The 20788-nt window shown below is 36.9% G+C and overlaps 1 protein-coding gene across 1 annotated transcript in view; it reads right to left on the bottom strand.

Moving 5' to 3' along the window:
* Nucleotides 1–20788, bottom strand: part of TM9SF2 (transmembrane 9 superfamily member 2) — a 72664-nt gene that overhangs the window by 25266 nt on the left and 26610 nt on the right. Inside the window, exons 4-9 of the mRNA XM_049867212.1 lie at nt 19763–19890; nt 15269–15398; nt 13805–13929; nt 5020–5131; nt 1019–1098; nt 109–217 (exon numbers count right to left, since the gene is read on the bottom strand). Coding sequence (XP_049723169.1) covers nt 109–217; nt 1019–1098; nt 5020–5131; nt 13805–13929; nt 15269–15398; nt 19763–19890 — 684 coding nt within the window. The remainder of the gene's footprint in view (nt 1–108; nt 218–1018; nt 1099–5019; nt 5132–13804; nt 13930–15268; nt 15399–19762; nt 19891–20788) is intronic.

Here is a 20788-nt window from a genome sequence, read left to right as displayed (position 1 = left end):
TTTTCAGAACAGTGTTTTAGAACCAGATTCTGTTGAAAGCTATTTAAACTTTTCCCAAAGTAAAAATAAAGACTGCTGTCAGAGAGCAGTTAAAATGTTTCTACTCACCGTAGAATCCATCTGATTATATCTGGCAATATCTTTATGCAGTGTCCGTAACATAATCATAGCTACCATTCCAGATAAGAAGAGCACAATTACCAGGGAATTCATTATGCTATAGAAATAAGCACACCATGATTAATTTCTAGCTTTGTCTTGGGAGTAGTAAAACTCTTAAACTGTTTATTGAGTAACATTAAATAGCACTGATGAAAAATCAAAATTAAACTTTATCTAAAGCCCCACAAATTCAATGAACTGTTTTTCCATGTTTCCTTCTAAGTAGATTCATAAGTTTATACACTTATCATAATACAGTACAATTTTGTAGTCTATTTAGAAGTAGAATTTTTTTGTCTGGTCAACACTATTAAATAACCACTGTCCCCAAATCACTGTAGCACAAGCTGCAAGGAATTAAGAAAGAACTGGTCCCTACCCTGATAAATTAACTGAAGAACCATTTAAGTGGCAAACTAATGAGTATCAAAAAGATTAGTCAGCAAAATAGGAAAAGAAGAGTAATGGCACCATGAATAGCTTTCTAGATAAAAGTTTTGAGTCAGGCTTTGAAAAGAATAATAAAAAAATAGTAATAACAATAACAGCAGCTTATAACAGGCATGGAACGCTCTTACATGACAGGTACTCACTTAAATTCGATATTTAATTATCTAATTCTTACAACAATCCCACGAGGTGATTATTTCTAGACAAATAAACAGACTCTGAAAAAAAGAGTGACCTGCCCTGGCCCATAGTCAGTGACCTGAAGCCAGGATTTGAACACAAGTCTATGTGATTCAAAAGCCCAGACTTCTGAGTAACTGGAGAGGATTAGAGAGCAAAGGCGGTGGTCAAAGGAACAAAAATTACAGTAAGTACAAAACAGAAAGCAGGTTAAGTGTACTCTTACCTAAACCACTGAATGTGGGTATGAGGCATAGATTCCAAAATATAATCCCATCGGGATGCCCACCTGATATTTTTATCCTCCTACAGGGGAGAGGAAAAAGAAGAACATTCTTGAAATACGCATTTGCTGACACAGCACATTATGAACCCCAAAATTTCAATCCACAGCTAGGCCTTCTGCTCCGTCACTGACTGTAATTTCCAATTATCATAGTTTGGGTTAGTGGTGAGATTCAGACAGTTGTAGATTTACTCCAGTCTACAGGAAATCAGGATGTGATTAAGCAGTAAATAAAATACATGAGTTCCTAACAGTACATAGGTAGTTGGATTTTGTAAGTCTTGCTTTAAAAGATAATTAGTAAAGGTTATTTCAGATGTCAAAATTTAGAGCTGTATTTAAATTTTTCAAAAAATAACTAAATGGAATAACTTATTCTTTACTCTGTGTGATGCCACCTCTCTATGCCCATGGGGCACCTAAGCAGACCACGAAGCCATCACTCAGGCACAGTGGGCCTCTGGCGGTAGTCACACACACCGAGCTCTTAATATCTAGAAGGAATATATACCGTCTGCTGTTGGAGACTTGCAAGATTAAACTCTACATAGGAATCGTAAACATCACAACTATAATGAATGGCCAATTTTTTTTTTTTTTTTTTTAAATAGAGGTGGAATACTGGCTAAGAGTCTCACAAAAACGAACTTTTGATTCCATCCCGAGAAACTTCTCCATTAAGGAAAACACTCCTTTCAATTTCCTTAGAGCCCATGTAAAATAATCTATCAATAGGAAATGCTTAAATGTTTATACTCAAATCTTGATTTTAAAAATGGTGTTTTCCCAAATGCTTTTTGCATATGTCTTTGACATTTTCATACTACCCTCTATGCTTATTTTTTTGTTCTTCTTTTGAACATTTTACTTACAAATAACTCTTACACAAACTGTTCTGCAACACTGGTTGCAATCCCTGCCATGTGTCAGCACTGTCCCCATTTCCTCCCTGGGTTCCCCATTTCCATCAGTCCAGTTTCTCTGTCCCTCCCTGCCTTCTCATCTTTGGTTTTGGACAAATGTTGCCCCTTTGGTCTTGTATACTTGGTTATTCTCAGCAGCACAATCTTCACCGGTGCTGTTGTTTATTTTAGAGCCCTTTGTATTAGTCGGTTAAAAGGTGGCCTCTGGGAGTGTCTTCAGTTTCAGGTTAGAAGGCTGTACTACGGCAATAGTCGGGGGTTCCTCCAATCTTTCAGACCAGTAGGTTTGGTCTTTTTTTTTTTTTTTTTAAATATGAATTTTGTTCTACATTTTTTACCCATTCTAACTGGGACCTTCTATTGTGATGCTGGTCAGAACAGTTGGTTACCGGTAGCTGGGCACCATCTAGTTCTTTCGGTCTCAGGTTCGAGAAGGCTGTGGTTCATGTGGAGCGTTGGTTCTTTGGACTAACAGCTTCTTTGCACCTTCAGTCTTCTTCCTTCCCCATTGTTCCAGGTCGGAAAAGACCAACAGTTGCTTTTTGGATGGCTGCTCACAAGCTTTTAAGACCCCAGATGCTACTCACCAGGTTGGCATACAGAACATTATTTTTATGAGCTGTGTTTTGCCAATTGACCTAAATGTCCCCTGGGACTATGGTCCTTAGCCTTCAAGTCCAGTTGTTCCGTCTTGATGTCTAGGTAGTTTCTCTAACTGCCCCCCGCCATGTATTCTATTCTTTTACATATATATGTATACATATATATATGTATACATGCATTTACAAATATGCATATAAAAATATCCACAACCATGCGTAAATACATATGAGGTGTATGACCTCCCTCACCTATTCAGCATACATGTTAGCCTATGTATCCACTCATAAATTATTGTTTCTTATTACTGTTGCTGCGGGATTGTGTATGTTATAGCATTTACTATATTTGGCCTTTATTCTCACGTACCTCTCAGTGTCTTCCTCTGCCTTGGTCACCTTGTGCTGACTTTCCGCATACTGTGTACTATCTTTCCCTTCACCAGAATTAATACTTGTTTACTATCTAGTTAGAGATTCCCTCCCCCAATCAATCCCTGGTAGCCATCAAAGAATGTTTCTTTCTGTGTGGAAACCTATTCTTGACATTTTATAATAGCGGTTATTATACAATATTTGTCCTTTTGTGATTTGACTTAATTCACTGAACACAATGCCCTCCAGATTCATCCACGTTGTGAGATGTTATATAGATTCATCATGACTCTTTATCACTGCATAGTATTCCACTGTGTACTGTTCATCTGTTGATGGACATTTAGGTTGTTTTCATCTTTTTGCTATTGTGAATGATGCTGCAATGAACATGGGTGTGGATATGTCTATTCATGTGATGGCTCTTATTTCTCTAGGATATATACCTAGGAGTGGGATTGCTGGATCATATGGTAATTCTACATCTACCTTTTTAAAGAAGTACCATATTGTTTTCCATAGTGGTTGTACAACGTTATGTTCCCACTATCCCCACAACCTCGCCAGCATTTGTTGTTTTCTGTTTTGTTGATCAGTGCCATTATTGTCAGGGTAAGATGGCATCTCATCGTAGTTTTGATTTACATCTCTCTAATGGAAACCCTGGTGGCATAGTGGTTAAGTGCTATGGCTGCTAACCAAAGGGCCAGGAGTTCAAATCCACCAGGTGCTCTGTGGAAACTCTATGGGGCAGTTCTACTCTGTCTTATAGGGTTGCTATGAGTCGGAATCAACTCGACGGCACTGGGTTAATGGCTAATGGGTACCCCTGGTGGCACAGCGGTTAAGAGCTCAGCTGCTAAAACCAAAAGATCAGCAGGACAAAGCTACCAGCCACTCCTCAGAAACCCTACGGGGCAGTTCGACTCTGTCCCACAGGACCGCTATGAGTTAGAATCCGCACAATGGCAACTGGTTTGGTTTTAATGGCTAAAGATCGTGAACTACTCTTCACGTGTTTGCTAGCCACCTGAATGTCTTCTTTGGTGAACTGTTTATGTCCTTTGCTCATTTATTAACCGGATTGTCTTCTTGTCGTTGACGTGTTGATGTTTTCTGTACATTTTAGATAGGACACCCTTGATGGATATGTTGTAGCTCCAAATTTTTTCCCCAGCCTGTAGGTTCTCTTTTTACTCTTTTGGCAAAGTCTTTTGATGAGTATAAGTGTTTAATTTTCAGGAGCTCCCACTTATCTAGTTTATTTTCTGGTGTTTGTGCATTTTTAGTTATGTTTGGTATTCTATTTATGCCGTATACTAGGGCTTCTGGTGTTATGCCTATTTTTTCCTTCCATGATCTTCATAGTTTTAAACTTTACATTTAGGTCTTTGACCCATTTTGAGTTAGTTTTTGTGTATGGTGTGAGGTATGGATCTTGTTTCGTTTTTCTGCAAATGGGTATCTAGTTTTGCCTGCACAATTTTTTAAAGAGACTTTCTCTTCCCCGCTTAATGGACTTCAACCCTTTGTCAAAGGTCAGTTGTCCATGGGTGACTGGATTTACTTCTGGATTCTAAGTTCTGTACAATTGGGTCTATGTGTCTGCCACTGTACCAGTACCAGGCTGTTCTGACTATTGTGGCTGTACGGTAGGTTCTGATATTGATGAGTGTGAGATCTCCTACTTTGTTCTTCTTCTTCAATAGTGCTTTGTTTATCCAAGACCTCTTTCCTTTCATGTAAAGTTGGTGATTAGTTTTTCTATCTCCTCCACACTTATTTTCTACCTTTTTGCCTTATATTATGTACATTTATGCTTAAAACAATCTGGCTCAATTTTCCGATTTCCTATGCCTTCTCATTTAAACTAAGACTTAGTTTACAGTATGACTATGTTGTAAGGTGCATTGACAAGCTATTCCAAAATCAACTCATTAAAAGCTTATCTGACAAGTTCAATCATTAATATTTTTTAATTAGCTCAAGTAGTACAAATTTAAAATCAATTTCTGAGTTATACTAAAGATAAAAACAAACTCACCTCAAAGCTAACAGAGTAAGTATAGGCAATTTTGATCTCCCCAGAAGCCTTGTTACTTATATCCATGGGGGGTCCTGAGCAGTCTGGTTTATCTATATGCGTATGTTTGAAGCTGTGGGAAGAAACATTTTGGTTAAGATATTGAGAAAGTACAGTTTTAAATATAAGATAAAATAAAGGTTAGAGATTCTGTACATATTTCACAATGCCAATGAGAGCCAAAGGCTAATTAATCATGCCACATTTAACAGTAGAAATATTTATTTCACATAAATAGTAAAAAGTATGTGTATTTCATATTTTACCATAATAAAAAAAATTTTAAGTGTATACAAAATTATTACTCAAACACTGAAAAACACTGTATTTGAACAGGATAAAATCTTTAAAACAAAATCACTGACAGGCGAGGCCAAATGTCAGAATAAACAGATGCTTCCTGCAATCCCTCTTACAACAAAGACCCGAAAAAACAAGTGAAACGATTATATTTATGACAAGCTAGGAGCCCTGAACATCAAAGGTAAAGTTAGAAAATGGACTGAACTGCGGGGGAGGGAGAGACGGTTCAGAAGCAGAGAGGAGTCACTGGACCTGAATCGCTGGGATCCCTCAGACACCATTCAACAGGAGCAGCTGTGGCGGACTGGTGGTAGTGTTCGACCACAATTTCCTTCGGGAGAAGCAGCCAGCTGCACAGCCTACCCACACCTCCAGAACCAGAACAGAACAGCACTCTTGGGAAAAGCTAAATACTTGCGTATATTTTACCACGCCCTACCCCCAGTGCCGTTTTCAGTGGCTGTTGATTTCCCTGGCCCTGGAATAGGCCCTGTTGAGTGCCTAGGGCCATCCTTTTGGCCTTGGAGAAGGAATAAATTCACAATTAGGGGAAAAGATAATTTGCCAGCTCCACTAACCAGGGGAACTTAGGACAGCAGTAGCTCCTGTCCAGGCATAAACGGTCTGTGGACTCTGAATACCCTTCCCCCTGCATGGACCAGTGTGGGCCTATTTAAGGAGAATAGGCCCTTGCTGGCAGACTGCAAATGTTTCAGCTGTGCGGTGAAGAGGTGGATATTTGATATTTGACACTGCTTTGCCTATTAAATAGGGTCCTCGCCTACCCACATCAGGGGCCTAAGGACTGGTACCTCCCAGTCCTTACATACGAAAATCATTGGGTGCTTATGGTCTGTCTGCAGAACCCACCCACCTGTACACTCTAGGGAACAGGGACGTGCTTTTCTCACAGAAATTCGGGGGATGGTTCTCAGCCCCTTGCCTTGTTCAGAGCGAGACCCCTGCTGCAACCAGATACCAGTACCTACACCAATCACTCCTGCCCCTCTAAGACTGTAGGACAGAGCCTGTACCACACACTTGATGATCAGCTACCTGGACACCTGAGCCGAATTCATACAAGAAAAGTGAATGGACTCCTAGACTGGTATACCTGATAACAGCTCTAATCATCTGGTGACAGGGCTTCAGAACTTCAACAGCAAAAATAATCAAGTTAGCTTACTCAAGCAACCCATTAGGGCACATCAAAACAAAACAAAGCAAGAAGCTACGAAACAGTAAGCAAGCATAAAATAAACTAATACAATAGCTTATAGATGGCTCAGAGACAACACTCAATATCAAGTCACATAAAGAAAAGAGACCATGATCGCTTCAACGAACTCTCAAAACAATGAATGAACGGATCTTCTGAATGAAGGTGCCTTCCTGGAATTACCAGATGCAGAATTCTGAAGATTAATATACAGAACTCTCAAGATATCAGGAACGAAATCAGGAAGATCAGGCAATATGCAGAACAAGGCAAGGAATGCACAGATAAAGTAGCCGAAAAAATTAAAAAGGTTACTCAAGAACATAATGAAAAATTTAATAAGCTGCAAGAATCCACAAAGACAGCAATCAGAAATTCAGAAGATTAATAATAAAATTATAGAATTAGACAATTCAACAGGAAGTCAGAGGAGCAGAACTGAGCAAGTGGAAAGCAGAATTGGTGAGCTTGAAGATAAAGCACTTGGCACCAATATATTTGAAGAAAAATCAGATAAAAGAATTAAAAAAAATGAAGTAACCTTAAGAATCATGTAGGGCTCTATCAAGAGAAATAACCTACGACTGACTGGAGTACCAGAACATGGAGGGATAACAGAAAATACAGAGAGAATTGTTGAAGACTTGTTGGCAGAAAACTTCCCTGGTATTTTGAAAGATGAGAAGATACCTATCCAAGATGCTCACAGAACTCCACATAAGGTAGATTCTAAAAGAAAGTCATCAAGACATATTATAGTCAAACTTGCCAAAACCAAAGATAAAGAGAGAATTTAAAGAGCAGCTAGGGATAAACAAAAAGTCATCTACAAAGGATAGTCAGTAAGGATAAGCTTGGACTACTTGGCAGAAACCATGTAGGTAAGAAGGCAATGGGATAACTTATATAAAGCACTGAATGAAAAAAATTGCCAGCCAAGATCCATATATCCACCAAAACTGTCTCTCAAATATGAAGATGAAACTAGGACATTTCCAGAGAAACAGAAGTTTAAGGAATTCATAAAAACCAAACTAAAACTACAAAAAATACTAAAGGGAGTTCTTTGGTTAGAAGATCAATAATATCAGGTATCAACCCAAGACAAGAACACTGGACAGAACGATAAGAGGTCAACCCAGACACGAAAATCACAGAAATAAATCAAGATTAAAAAACGCTAAACAGGGCAACAGTGACGTTATTATGCAAAAGAAGACAACATTAAAACAATAAAGAGGGCCTAAGAAATGTAGTCATAGATTTTTCATATGGAGAGGAAGACAACGTGATATAAAGAAATAAAATTTAGGTTTAAACTTAGAAAAATAGGGGTAAATATTAAGGTAACCACAAATGAGACTAACTATCCTACTTAGCAAAATAAAATACAAGAAAAAAATAGAAACTCAGCAGAAACAAAATCAACAACAATGAATGACAGGAAAAGACAACATATAAACTACTCAGCACAAAAAATTAAATGGGAAAAAGAAACTATCAACAACACACACAAAAAAAGACATCAAAATCACAGCACTAAACTATGCTGAATGTAAACGGACTAAATGCACCAATAAAGAGACAGACAGCGGCAGAATGGATAAAAAAGCATGATGTCTATATGCTACCTACAGGAGATACACCTTAGACTTAGAGACACAAACTAAAGCTCAAAGGGTGGAAAAAAATATATCAAGCAAACAACAATCAAAAAAGAGCAGGAGTGGCAGTATTAATTTCTGACAAATTAGATTTTAAAGTTAAATCCACCACAAAGGACAAGGAAGGACACTATATAATGATTAAAGGGACAATACACTAGGAGGACATAACCATATTAAATATTTATGCACCCAAAGACAGGGCTGCAAGATACATAAAACGAACTCTAACAGCATTGAAAAGTGAGGTAGACAGCTCCACAATTATAGTAGGAAGCTTCAACACACCACTTTCGGTGAAAGACAGGACATCCAGAAAGAAGCTCAATAAAGACACAGAAGACCTAAATGCCACAAACAACTTGATCTCAGAGACATACACAGAACACTCCACCCAATAGCAACCAAGTATACTTTCTTTTCTAGTGCACATGGAACATTCTCTAGAATAGAACACACATTAGGTCATAAAGCAAGCCTTAGCAGAATCCAAAACATCGAAATATTACAAAGCATCTTCTCTGACCATAAGGCCATCAAAGTAGAAATCAGTAACAGAAAAAGCAGGGAAAAGAAATCAAACACTTGGAAACTGAACAATACCCTGCTCAAAAACGACTAGGTTATAGAAGACATCAAGGATGGAATAAAGAAATTCACAGAATACAATGAGAATGAAAACACTTCCTATCAGAACCTTTGGGACATGGTGAAAAGAGTGCTCAGAGGTCAATTTATATCAATAAATAAATAGACACATACAAAAAGAAGAAAGGGCCCAAATCAAAGAATTATCCCTATAACTTGAACCAACAGAAAGAGAGCAACAAAAGAAACCCTCAGGTACCAGAAGAAAGCAAATAATAAAAATTAGAGCAGAATTAAATGAAATAGAATAGAGAAGAACAATTGAAAGAATTAAGAAGGCCAAGAGCTGGCTCTTTGAAAAAATTAACAAAATCGATAAACCACCGGCCAAACTGACAAAAGAAAAACAGGTGAGGACGCAAACAACCCGAATAAGAAATGAGATGGGCAATATTACAACAGACCCAATTGAAATTAAAAGAATCACATCGGATTACTATGAAAAATTATACTCTAACAAATCTGAAAACCAAGAAAAAAATTGATGAATTCCTAGAAATACACTACCTACCTAAATTAACACAAACAGAGGTAGAACAACTAAATAGACCCATAACAAAAGAAGAGATTGAAAAGGTAAGCCAAAAGCTCCCCCCGCCGCAAAAAAAGCGCTGGCCCGGAGGACTTCACTGCAGATTTCTTCCAAACTTTCAGAGAAGAGTTAACATCACTACTACTAAAGGTATTTCAGAGCATACAAAAGGATGGAATACTCCCAAACTCACTCTATGAAGCCAGCATATCCCTAATACCAAAACCAGGTAAAGACTCCACAAAAAATTACAGACCTATATCCCTCATGAACTTAGATACAAAAATCCTCAACAAAATTCTAGGCAATAGAATTCAACAACATATTCAAAAAATAATTTACCATGACCAAGTGGGATTCATAGCGGGTGTGCAGGGATGGTTCAACATTAGAAAAACAATGACTGTAATCCATCATATAAATAAAACAAAAGATAAGAACCACATGATTTTATTGATTGATCCAGAAAAGGCATTTGACAAAGTTTAACACTGATGCATGATAAAAACTCTCAGCAAAATAGGAATAGAAGGAAAATTCCTGAACATAATAAAGGGCATTTATACAAAGGCAACAGCCAACATCATCCTAAACGGAGAGAGTCTGAGAGCATTCCCCTTGAGACTGGGAACCAGGCAAGGACGCCTTTTACCACTACTCTTATTCAACAAACCCTTGGGTTAGCAAAAAACTCTACGGGGCAGTTCTACTCTATCCTATAGGGTCGCTATGAGTAGGAATCGACTTGACAGCACTGGGTACTGGGTTCTTATTCAACACTGTGCTGGAGGTCCTAGCCAGAGCAATTAGGCTAGATAAAGAAATAAAGGGCATCCGAATTGGTAAGGGAGAAGTGAAAGTATCTCTGTTTGCAGATGACATGATCTTATACACAGAAAACCCTAAGGAATCCTCAAGAAAACTACTGAAACTAATAGAAGAGCTTAGCAGAGTATCGGGATACAACATAAACATGCAACAAATGAGTTGGATTCCTCTACACCAACAAAAAGAACATCGAAGAGGAAACCACCGAACCAATACCATTTACAGTATCCTCCAAGAAGATAAAATACTTAGCAGTAAACCTTACCAGAGATGCAAAAGACTTACACAAAGGAAAACTACAAAACACTCCTGCAAGAAACCAAAAGAAACCTACAAAAGTGGAAAAACATCCCTTGCTCATGGATCCGAAGACTTAACATTATAAAAATGTCTGTTCTACCAAAAGCAATCTATAGATTTAGTGCAATTCCGATCCAAATTCCATCGACATTTTTTAATGAGATGGAGAAACAAATCACCAACTTCAAATGGAAGGGAAAGAGGCCCCGGAGACGTAAAGCATTACTGAAAAAGAACTAAAGTGGGAGGCCTTACTCTACCTGATTTTAGAACCTGTTACACCGCACAGTTGTCAAAACAGCCTGGTACTGGTACAACAACAGATACACAGACCAATGGAACAGAACTGAGAATCTAGACATAAATCCATCTACATATGAGCAGTTGATATTTGGCAAAGGTCCCAAATCAGTTAAATGGGGAAAAGACAGTCTTTTCAACAAATGGTGCTGGCATAACTGGATATCCATCTGCAAAAAAAATGAAACAAGACCCATACCTTACACCATTCACAAAAACGAGCTCAAAATGGATCAAAGGCCTAAATACAAAATCTAAAACGATAAAGATCATGGAAGAAAAAACAGGGACAACGTTAGGAGCCCTGATACACGGCATAAACAGTCTACAAAACATTACTAACAACGCAGAAGAAAAACTAGCTAACTGGGAGCTCCTAAAAATCAAACACCTATGCTCAGCCAAAAACTTCACCAAGAGTAAAAAGACTACCTACAGACTGGGAAAAAGGTTTTAGCTATGACATTTCCGATCAGTGTCTGATCTCTAAAATCTACACGATACTGCAAAAACTCAACTACAAAAAGACAAATAACCCAGTTAAAAAATGGGCAAAAGATATGAACAGATACCTCACTAAAGAAGACATTCAGGTAGCTAACAGATATATGAGGAAATGTTCATGATCATTAGCCCTTAGAGAAATGCAAATCAAAACTACAATGAGATTCCATCTCACTCCAACAAGGCTGGCATTAATCCAAAAAACACAAAATAATAAATGTTGGAGAGGTTGTGGAGAGACTGGAACACTTACACACTGCTGATGGGAATGTAAAATGGTACAACCACTTTGGAAATCGATTTGGCGCTTCCTTAGAAAGCTAGAAATAGACCTACCATACAATCCAGCAATCCCACTCCTTGGAATATATCCTAGAGAATTAAGAGCCTTTACACGAACAGATATATGCACACCCATGTTCACTGCAGCACTGTTTACAATAGCAAAAACATGGAAGCAACCAAGGTGTCCATCAACGGATGAATGGATAAACTATGGTATATTCACACAATGGAATACTACACATCGATGAGGAACAGTGATGAATCCGTGAAACATTTCATAATATGGAGGAATCTGGAAGGCATTATGCTGAGTCAAATTATTCAGTTGCAAAAGGACAGATATCGTATTAAGACCACTATTGTAAGAACTCAAGAAATAGTTTAAACAGAGAAGAAAATATTCTTTGATGGTTATGAGAGGGGGGAGTGAGGGACTGTGGGAGAGGGGTATTCACCAATTAGATAGTAGGTAAGAGCTACTTTAGGTGAAGGGAAAGACAACACACAATACAGGAGAGGTCAGCACAACTGGACTAAACCAAAAGCAAAGCAGTTTCCTGAATAAACTGAATGCTTCGAAGGCCAGTGTACCAGGGACAGAAGTCTAGGGACCATGGTTTCAGGGGACATCTAAGTCAATTGGCATAATAAAATCTATTAAGAAAACATCCTGCATTTGGGGTCTTAAACACTAGCAAGCAGCCATCTAAGATGCATCAATTGGTCTCAACCCACCTGGACCAAAGGAGAATGAAGAATCCCAAGGACACAAGGTAATTACGAGCCCAAGAGAACAGGCCACATAAACCAGAGACTGCATCATCCTGAGACCAGAAGAACTAGATGGTGCCTGGCTACAACTGATGACTGCCCTGACAGGGGATATAACAGAGAACCCCTGAGGGAGCAGGAGAGCAGTGGGATGCAGACCCCAAATTCTCATAAAAAGACCAGACTTAATGGTCTGACTGAGAGTAGAAAGACGCTCATGGCCTTCTGTTGGCCCAGGACAGGAACCATTCCCAAAGCCAACACTTCAGACAGGGAGTGGACTAGACTATGGGATAGAAAACGATACTGGTGAAGAGTGAGCTTCTTGGATCAAGTAGACACATGAGACTAAGTTGGCATCTCCTGTCTGGAGGGGAGATGAGAGGGCAGAGGGGGTCAGAAGCTGGCCGACTGGACATGAAAACAGAGAGTGGAGGGAAGGAGCATGCTGTCTCAGTAGGGCAAGAGCAATTAGGAGTATAAAGCAAGGTGTATATAAATTTTTGTATGGGAGACTGGTTTGATTTGTAAACTTTTGCTTAAAACACAATAAAAATTAAAAAAAAAAAAATCACTGAGTGAGTTCAAATTAACTGCTATCTTAGTATGGCAAGCAGTTTTTTTTTTTTTAAAACCATCAGTGCCATATGCCCTAGTGGCACAGTGGTTAAGAGCTTGGCTGCTAACCAAAAGGTTGGCAGTTCGAATCCACCAGCCACTCCTTGGAAACCCTATTGGGGCAGTTCTACTTTGTCCTACAGGGTCGCTATGAGTTAAAATCGATTTGACAGAAGCGGGTCTGGTCAGTGTCTTGACAAAATGGCTAATTCAACGAGGGGGAAAAGTAAGGGAGAAAATGGAATATTCAATCAAAAAAGGATCTCAGAAATAACTAATATATACTTTCATAGTAAAAAATAATTAACAACTTGAAGAGATATTCAATGGCTCATCTCACACTGGCATCTAACACTGTGTAACGGCTTTAGCAATTATAGCAACAGATGGACCTATGACAAAGGGTAAAGTTGCAAATATCTGAGGCAATATTCTTTGCATTATAAAGGAGAACACTGGCCCAGCCGCTCATGTCCTCCATTCCAAGCTGACAAGTGAAAAGCTGTCAAAATTTTAAGATTGAAAAACAAAATAAAACGGCACATTGGCTTGACCACTTAGCATGGCAGAAAAAAAAGTATTTGTAGGGTTTCTCCGGACAGCCCATAACTCACTAACAAATCATGGTACAGGGAGTTTAAGTAAAATCAATTCTGAAATCCCAGGTTATACGACCAATACTGATTAAGGAATAAGTTAATTGGGCCCAAATGACTTATACTTTGAGCCCAAATTCACTTATATTTATTTACTTTTTATGAATTTTATAGTTACCTTTTTGGTTCCAGTTTAGCAGCTACCAATCTTGCTCCCATGGACCCAGTTTCAACAACATGATAGTATATTTTGATGTCAACATGGTTGAAGATGTAAAATGTATCTCTTTCATGGAATTCTGACTGTAGAACAGAACTTAAAGTTAAAGGTAGAAAACAGGCTATACAGTAGTCAAAACATCAAACTTTAAGCTGGGCCACTACATGTAGGAAAATTTAAGCTTAGAAAGAATTTTAACCTTTCCCCATAAAAATGTTTAGGTTTTAAGCTTAAAATCTTTGTAAGCCAAAAATTAATCTGAAGGAAGTACAAGGTATTCTTTTTAATATTTACATAAAACTTAATACCTGCTAAAAAGAACACTTATCTACTATTTTCTAGGTATTCGTTTATGATAAAACTAAAAAAATTAGTTTCTGGATACTGCATGCTATAAGCATGCTAGATTTTTCACTTTGAAATACTGTTCCTCCATGGCAGTTTATAACCTCACACTAAATCAATAACCTAATTTATTCAAGCAGCTCTAATCAACTCTCACAAAAGCACTAACCAATATAATCGGTTTTATGATCCAGTTCATGCCAAATTCTACTACCATATCATATCTATTAAGAGATTAAATCAAGCTGATCTGATTATACAAATTTATTTTTACATAGTGTACTTCCAAATAGGAGCCCCAGTGGCACCATGGTTAAGCGCTTGGCTGCTAACCGAAAGATCGGCAGTTTGAACCCACCAGCCGCTCCACGGGAGAGAGATGTGGCAGTCTGCTTCTGTAAAAATTTACAGCCCTGGAAACCCTATGGGGTAGTTCTGCCCTGTCCTGTGGGGTTTCTATGCATTGGAATCGACTTGACAGCAATCAGTTTGGCTTGGTTTTGGTTATTCTCAAATAATTTTTAGCTACCTTCTATATTAATGTCTTCATTTTATTAGTATTTTTAAAAATAAAAGGCTGGCCTTAATGAGAGATAGGACTTTAAGGTATTCCAAAATTTTATGAAACAAGATTTCATGGGCTTAAATTCAATTTGTAATACAAATTTCATGAACTTAAAATCCTCATAACAAGGCCTTTTGGATACTCTATTATCTATATTTTTTAATATAAGATTGAAGGATCTAACTTTTAGTAGAGCTAGAAACTTTAATAGAACTAGAACAAAGTTCAAGTCCTCAGCATAGTGTTTGGAATACAACATGCTCTCAGTAAACGGTGTATTTATAAAGCTAGATGGACCTCTGACAAGAGGTAAAGTTGCAAACTGAATCTGCATTATTTTAATTCTGGAGTTTAATTTATACATTATTAACCTGGCTTAAGTACCTGTACTTCAGAATACCTGAATTGTGTTCATTCAATGGATGCAACACTTTTTGTGCAATAAAGATGGAATGAATCCCTCTACCAAAAAGCCCCATTTTAAAGCAGCACAGAGTTTACCATGAACTTACATTAATAACACAGGCATCTTTTGCATGGCCTTTATCTGTTATGTAACAGCCAATAGGAAATCCAGGATTACAGAACCTCTGACCATCTTCAACATCGTAACACCATGTTACAGGCATGTTATCCACAATCCTATATAGAAAGAAAAGTTAAGTTACAAGAGAAATGATCAAACATGATTAAAAATTACCACTCAAGTGTCATCACTTCATAAAATTTAAACGTCTAACAAATACCTTAAGATTTCAAAAACCACAACAAAGGATTTTGATGAAATGTGGTTATTTTACAATAAAGTAATGACATTATGCCAATATATGATACATCATAATGAGGGGAAAACTTTCATTTCTTTGAAACTATATAAATTTATATAGGAAAGCAGAGTTTTAGAAATTTATTTATTTATTGCAATTAGTAATTTAAGAAGATCATTCTGTAGACTTTTAAATATAATTTACCTTTAGCAGAACACTTAAGGCTCCCAACAGTTGCAAAGCAATATATCCAGTTCCTAGGGACCCAGCTCATGGACCAGAACAGACGTAAATGTCTTTTATTGTATTTATATTCAATAAAAAAGAGAAGAATGTAACTGCAAGTATGGGAAAATACTCAAATGAAGGGCCAGGTGAGAATTATATTATCTATTAAAAATGTGTAAACCCAAGTTATTTCTGAAAGAAATACTGCTTTTAAAGCCCTGAGAACCAAATCTTTCAAATTCTATAATGAAAGTGAACTTTTTCTTTTTTTTAAAGTATAAAAATAAAGACTAAAGCTCTGCAATGCTGGATAACAAGATTAAAGTTCAAGCATGTGCCCCCCTCTGCCTAGAGCATATTGCTGGATATAAATTAAAAAATCACTAAAAATACACTGGCTATATTACAGTCATAAGACGACACTCCAGGGAATGTTTTATGTGTTAATTAACGTGTGGCTTAGGAAGTAAAATTACGATTCTATATTCACACAAGGTGTACATTTATAACCTAATAAAATATGTCTTGCCACATTTAAATGCTATTTAATAGTACCCAACGTATCAAATTTTAGAACCACCTATACTATTAAGTTGTTTATTATTATAGCCAGTAGGCTAGCAGTTGCAATGAAAAGGCTATAAAATATTAGGAGCATAAAAGCAATGCTACATAAAATAAGTAATTCAGATTTTCTAGAGACCTAAAGAATCAGTTAATTGCTTTAATTTTTTAAAATAGAGAATGAAGTTCAATCTCTACCACATAAAAATGATAGTTCTAGTTACAAAATGAGCAATCAGGCAACAATTTAGATCTTGTAAAAGCAAATATCTTAAATTTCAAACTTATGTAATGCCTCGACACAAAAGACTTCTCCTGGCAATAAAACCAGTCGTCCTCAAACGGCACCACCATGTGTGTGAGAGTAGAGCTGCGCTGCACAGGGTGTTTGATGGATGATTTTTAGGAAGGAGATCACCAGGCCTTTCCTCTGAGATACCTCTGGGTAGACCTGAACTCTAACCTTGTAGTTAGCACGTTAACCATCTGCACCACCCAGGGACTCCTCTCCTGGTAATAAGAAGTATTTAAGAAAAAAAAAATCTTGGAAATAAATATAAGAAAATTGAAAGAATATAATTTAAAATTACTTAATTCCTAAATTAGGAAGTAGTATTTATTTGAATTTCTAACATAAAAAAAAAATTAAAAATCACATTCCCAAACTTACATAGTGAGAAGAAGGCTCAAAAGGACAAAGGGTGAATGACTGGTCTCAACTTCTTACCACTAAGGATTCCTTTCCATAGATTCTGTTTGAAATGTGTCTACCAAACAAGCTGCATTTATTCATAACTCATTTTCCTAATAAGTTAATCAAATTTCTAGGTTTCTGATCACAATGGAATAACCCATGTTGACACAATGCACTCAGAAAACTGCAGCCCCAAGTACAGAATCTTGGCATTCCTGTTACTCTTCACAGTTTTAACATGAGCAAATTCATACTGTACATATAAATTTTGAATTTTTAAAAACAGCTCATCATTTGCCTTTGCTAACTTGGTGGGCTCCTGGATTGGAAATCTTCGAAACCCATTTCTGCCCCATGACTATAAACCAGTGAGTCTATAAAACGAAAAATTATCAGTACTCTGATAACTGGTTAAATAATTAAACTTGTATAAATGTCACGAAGATTTGTAAATAGACAAGAAATATAATTACAAACCATGCAGGGCACAGTTGAACGAATTCAGGTGCCTGGTGCTGGTATCAAAACACCAGTCAATCTTAACAATCAGGAAGTAGCTGAGGGTACTGAAGGAGTAAGCCAAGGTCCTCAGACTACGTTCTACAGCACCAAGTAGGAATGAAAAAAATTCCTCCGTTCAGGTAAGGAAATACTGTCCATGAACTGATCGTTCTCTATAATAAGGATAATGAGTTGGTGCATTAACTAATAGCCAGTCATTATTAATCACTCAGAAGGTGGCATAGTTAAAACGTAAGGTTAAATAACCTCCGGGGAAAGAAGTCACAGTTCACCCACGTGACAGAATGCCACGCGGCTGTGAAACAGGAAGGTACAGATCTACAGCTGTACTTGACAGGAGCTGACGCCCCTAATACTGTGTTAAATGAAAAGAAGTTGCAGAATAATGTGTGCAACAATATCTCAGTTGTGTTATTTTTTAAAAAGTATATACTCTTTTATATACCTGCATAAACCCAGTAACCCAGTGCCGTCGAGTCGATTCCGACTCATAGCGACCCTATAGGACAGAGTAGAACTGCCCCATAGAGTTTCCAAGGAGCGTCTACACAGGCAGAGAAAATTTGGAAATAACCCAAAACCCCAGTGCCGTCGCGTCGAAATACACCTAAGAAATAATAGGGTGCTGGGGAAAAGGATGGAGCCCTGGTGGCGCAGTGGTTAAGTGCTGGGCTGCTAACCAAAAGGTCAGCGGTTTAAACCCACCTGCTGCTTCCAGGGAAAAGAATGTGACAGTCTGCTTGCATAAAGATTACAGTCCCGGAAACCTTATCAGGCTGTTCTAATCTGTCCTATAGGGTCGATGGCAACAGGTTTTGGTAGGGAATAGGATGAAAGAAACTGGGGTGGTAGAACATTTACTTTTTAGTCAGTATTTTCCGCTACTGCTTACGCTTTTACAGGCATATACTGCATTATTAATTTAGAAGAACTTCTAATGCAAAGGGTAAAATAAAACATGCTACCTTCGCAGTAAAAGTCCATAACGGAACCCTGTATTTTTAAAGGCTTTTCAAATTTCCATGGGTACATACTTCTTTGTCAACTTGGCTATTTATGCTTAAAATCAAGTTACATAGTAAAATCTTTCTGAAATTAAGTCAAAGACAGAAACATACTTAACTCATGTTTTAGATAAATTTATCAATGTCAATCAACGTTTTTCTAAACGTGTAATGACCTGGTTTAAGAATTGAAGCACTCTGCCTAGAATTACCAGATTGTATATTTCTGATACAACTCAGATTTTTTTTTTTGGTAATGGAAGTTATATTAATAAACTTTTCTGATTCAACTGCAAAATCATCATTTGCTAGTACATTTCCAGTTTATTTTTTTAAAGCAGATTGGTTTAAGTTTACAACTGATAGACCCACTATAAACTGTACAGTAAACTTTACTATCAAAAGCTTTCAAACTTTGCAAATTTATTTATTCCATGGCTCCCAGCCTTCCCAGAAGTGTGCAAATGATTCAATTTAAGACACTGATAGAACAGATGCTCAAGAGACAATTTATGAAGACAGTCTTCCTGTTCACCACCTCCAGCACCTTATACTTTTTAAGAGACAAAACCCAAGCAAAATATGAACTCCCATAGAGTACAGGCATTTGCAAACAAAATTATCTGGAAGAGCAGAGCGGTTATACTTGAAGGTGAGATTCTGAGAGACTTTTATTTTCCATGCTTCAATGTTGCATAATAAGCACATATTACTTTGGAAGCAAAAATAAGTTTTAAATGTTCTTTGATTTTGACAAAAACTGGTAAAGACCTTGTTAATGTTACATCATGTTTAAAATAAAAGGTTAAGCAAAATATAACCATTTTATCTGAAGGAGATGCTATTTATCAAACATCAAATAAAAATTTTGTGTTCTTATGGTCTTCTTCACCACCTATGAATATAATATTTCTCTAGAAGACCGATCCATCTCCTTTCCTTAAAGCATAACATGTTCATGTTAACTATACATGAATAAAACTGTTATACTTCTGCGTGCCAAAGAAGTACCAGATATTAGAGAGATAAGCGCAGTTAAAGATGCTACTTCAAATGACGCTATCAACCTTAATAATCATTTGGCAAGTAAAATTCACTATTTCATGCAGCTACTAAAACAAAACAAAATTCGGTTAATCTGCTCTATTTTATACAGTCAGTGAAATAGCTTAGAGGTTGCATCTTGAAAAGGAAAATGTCAAAAATTTTAAAATCTCCATGTCTTACCAGTGATGTTGGTAATTCAGTAACATGCTTTTTTTCAAGAATTCTAGCTTTTGTTTGTCTTCAGCTTTCTCTGTATGGTATGTTTTCGTACAAACAAGTTTACAGGTATCCTCCTTATTAAATATAAACTGCATTAAAACAAAGTGGAAAGTAAATTAAGAAAAAATATTCAGGTCCTTCACGGCTATGCTATAAATAGTATAAAATTACTGATTTCATTAAATTACTTAAGTGATTACATCTTGGCGAAACAAACATTTTTCAATTCCTCATAGCTCAATCAGATTTAAATTTCAATTGTAATCCGTTTCTCTAAAAAGTTGCAATCTATTTTCCTTTTGATAGCCAAGTTTTTCTTTTCTTTTTTTTTTTGATAATCCCAATATACACACCTTCAAAATGTAAATGAATCCTAAAAGAAAAAAACCATATGTAGAACAAAATGCATGGTAATTACAGTAATGTCCTATGATCACATTTTAGAAATTCTGGAGTTGATGGCTTTCTAGTAATAAGCAGAAGAATTTGTATATTCATTCAATAAATACCATATTTTACACAAATAACACACCCTTCTATGTTTGCCAACCTCGCCCTCCCCTTGTGAGGTATTTTCGTAAGCATGCCATGTTAATTTTTTTTTTTTAACAGCAACATGTAAAAAAATAATTGGCATAATAGTGCTTACGAAAATACCTCGAGGGGGGAGGGTGTGGTTGGCAAACAAACATGGAAGGTAAGTGTTATTTGCATAAAATTACGTTACTTGTTAAGTGCTCCCAATGTACCAGGTGATGGAGATTCTAAAGCTAACAAGGTAGACTGATGACACAAAAAAAGTTGAATTTGGATGTATAAAAACAGGATAAATATGATTCTTTTTACACACATTTGAAAAGATTGTCAATTTTTGGGTTCTTAATAGTAAAGCTGAAACAGAAACTGGTAATTTTTTTTAAACCAAAGTTAAAAAACTAAGGGTTCCTTCAACATGCATTCAATTTTGGAGTCCAGTGCTTACTTCAC

Source organism: Elephas maximus, chromosome 23, assembly GCF_024166365.1.
Source record: "Elephas maximus indicus isolate mEleMax1 chromosome 23, mEleMax1 primary haplotype, whole genome shotgun sequence".
Classification (NCBI taxonomy): Eukaryota; Metazoa; Chordata; class Mammalia; order Proboscidea; family Elephantidae; genus Elephas; species Elephas maximus.
The sequence above is the reverse complement of the archived record's forward strand: the minus strand, read 5'-3'. Positions and strand labels throughout refer to the sequence as shown.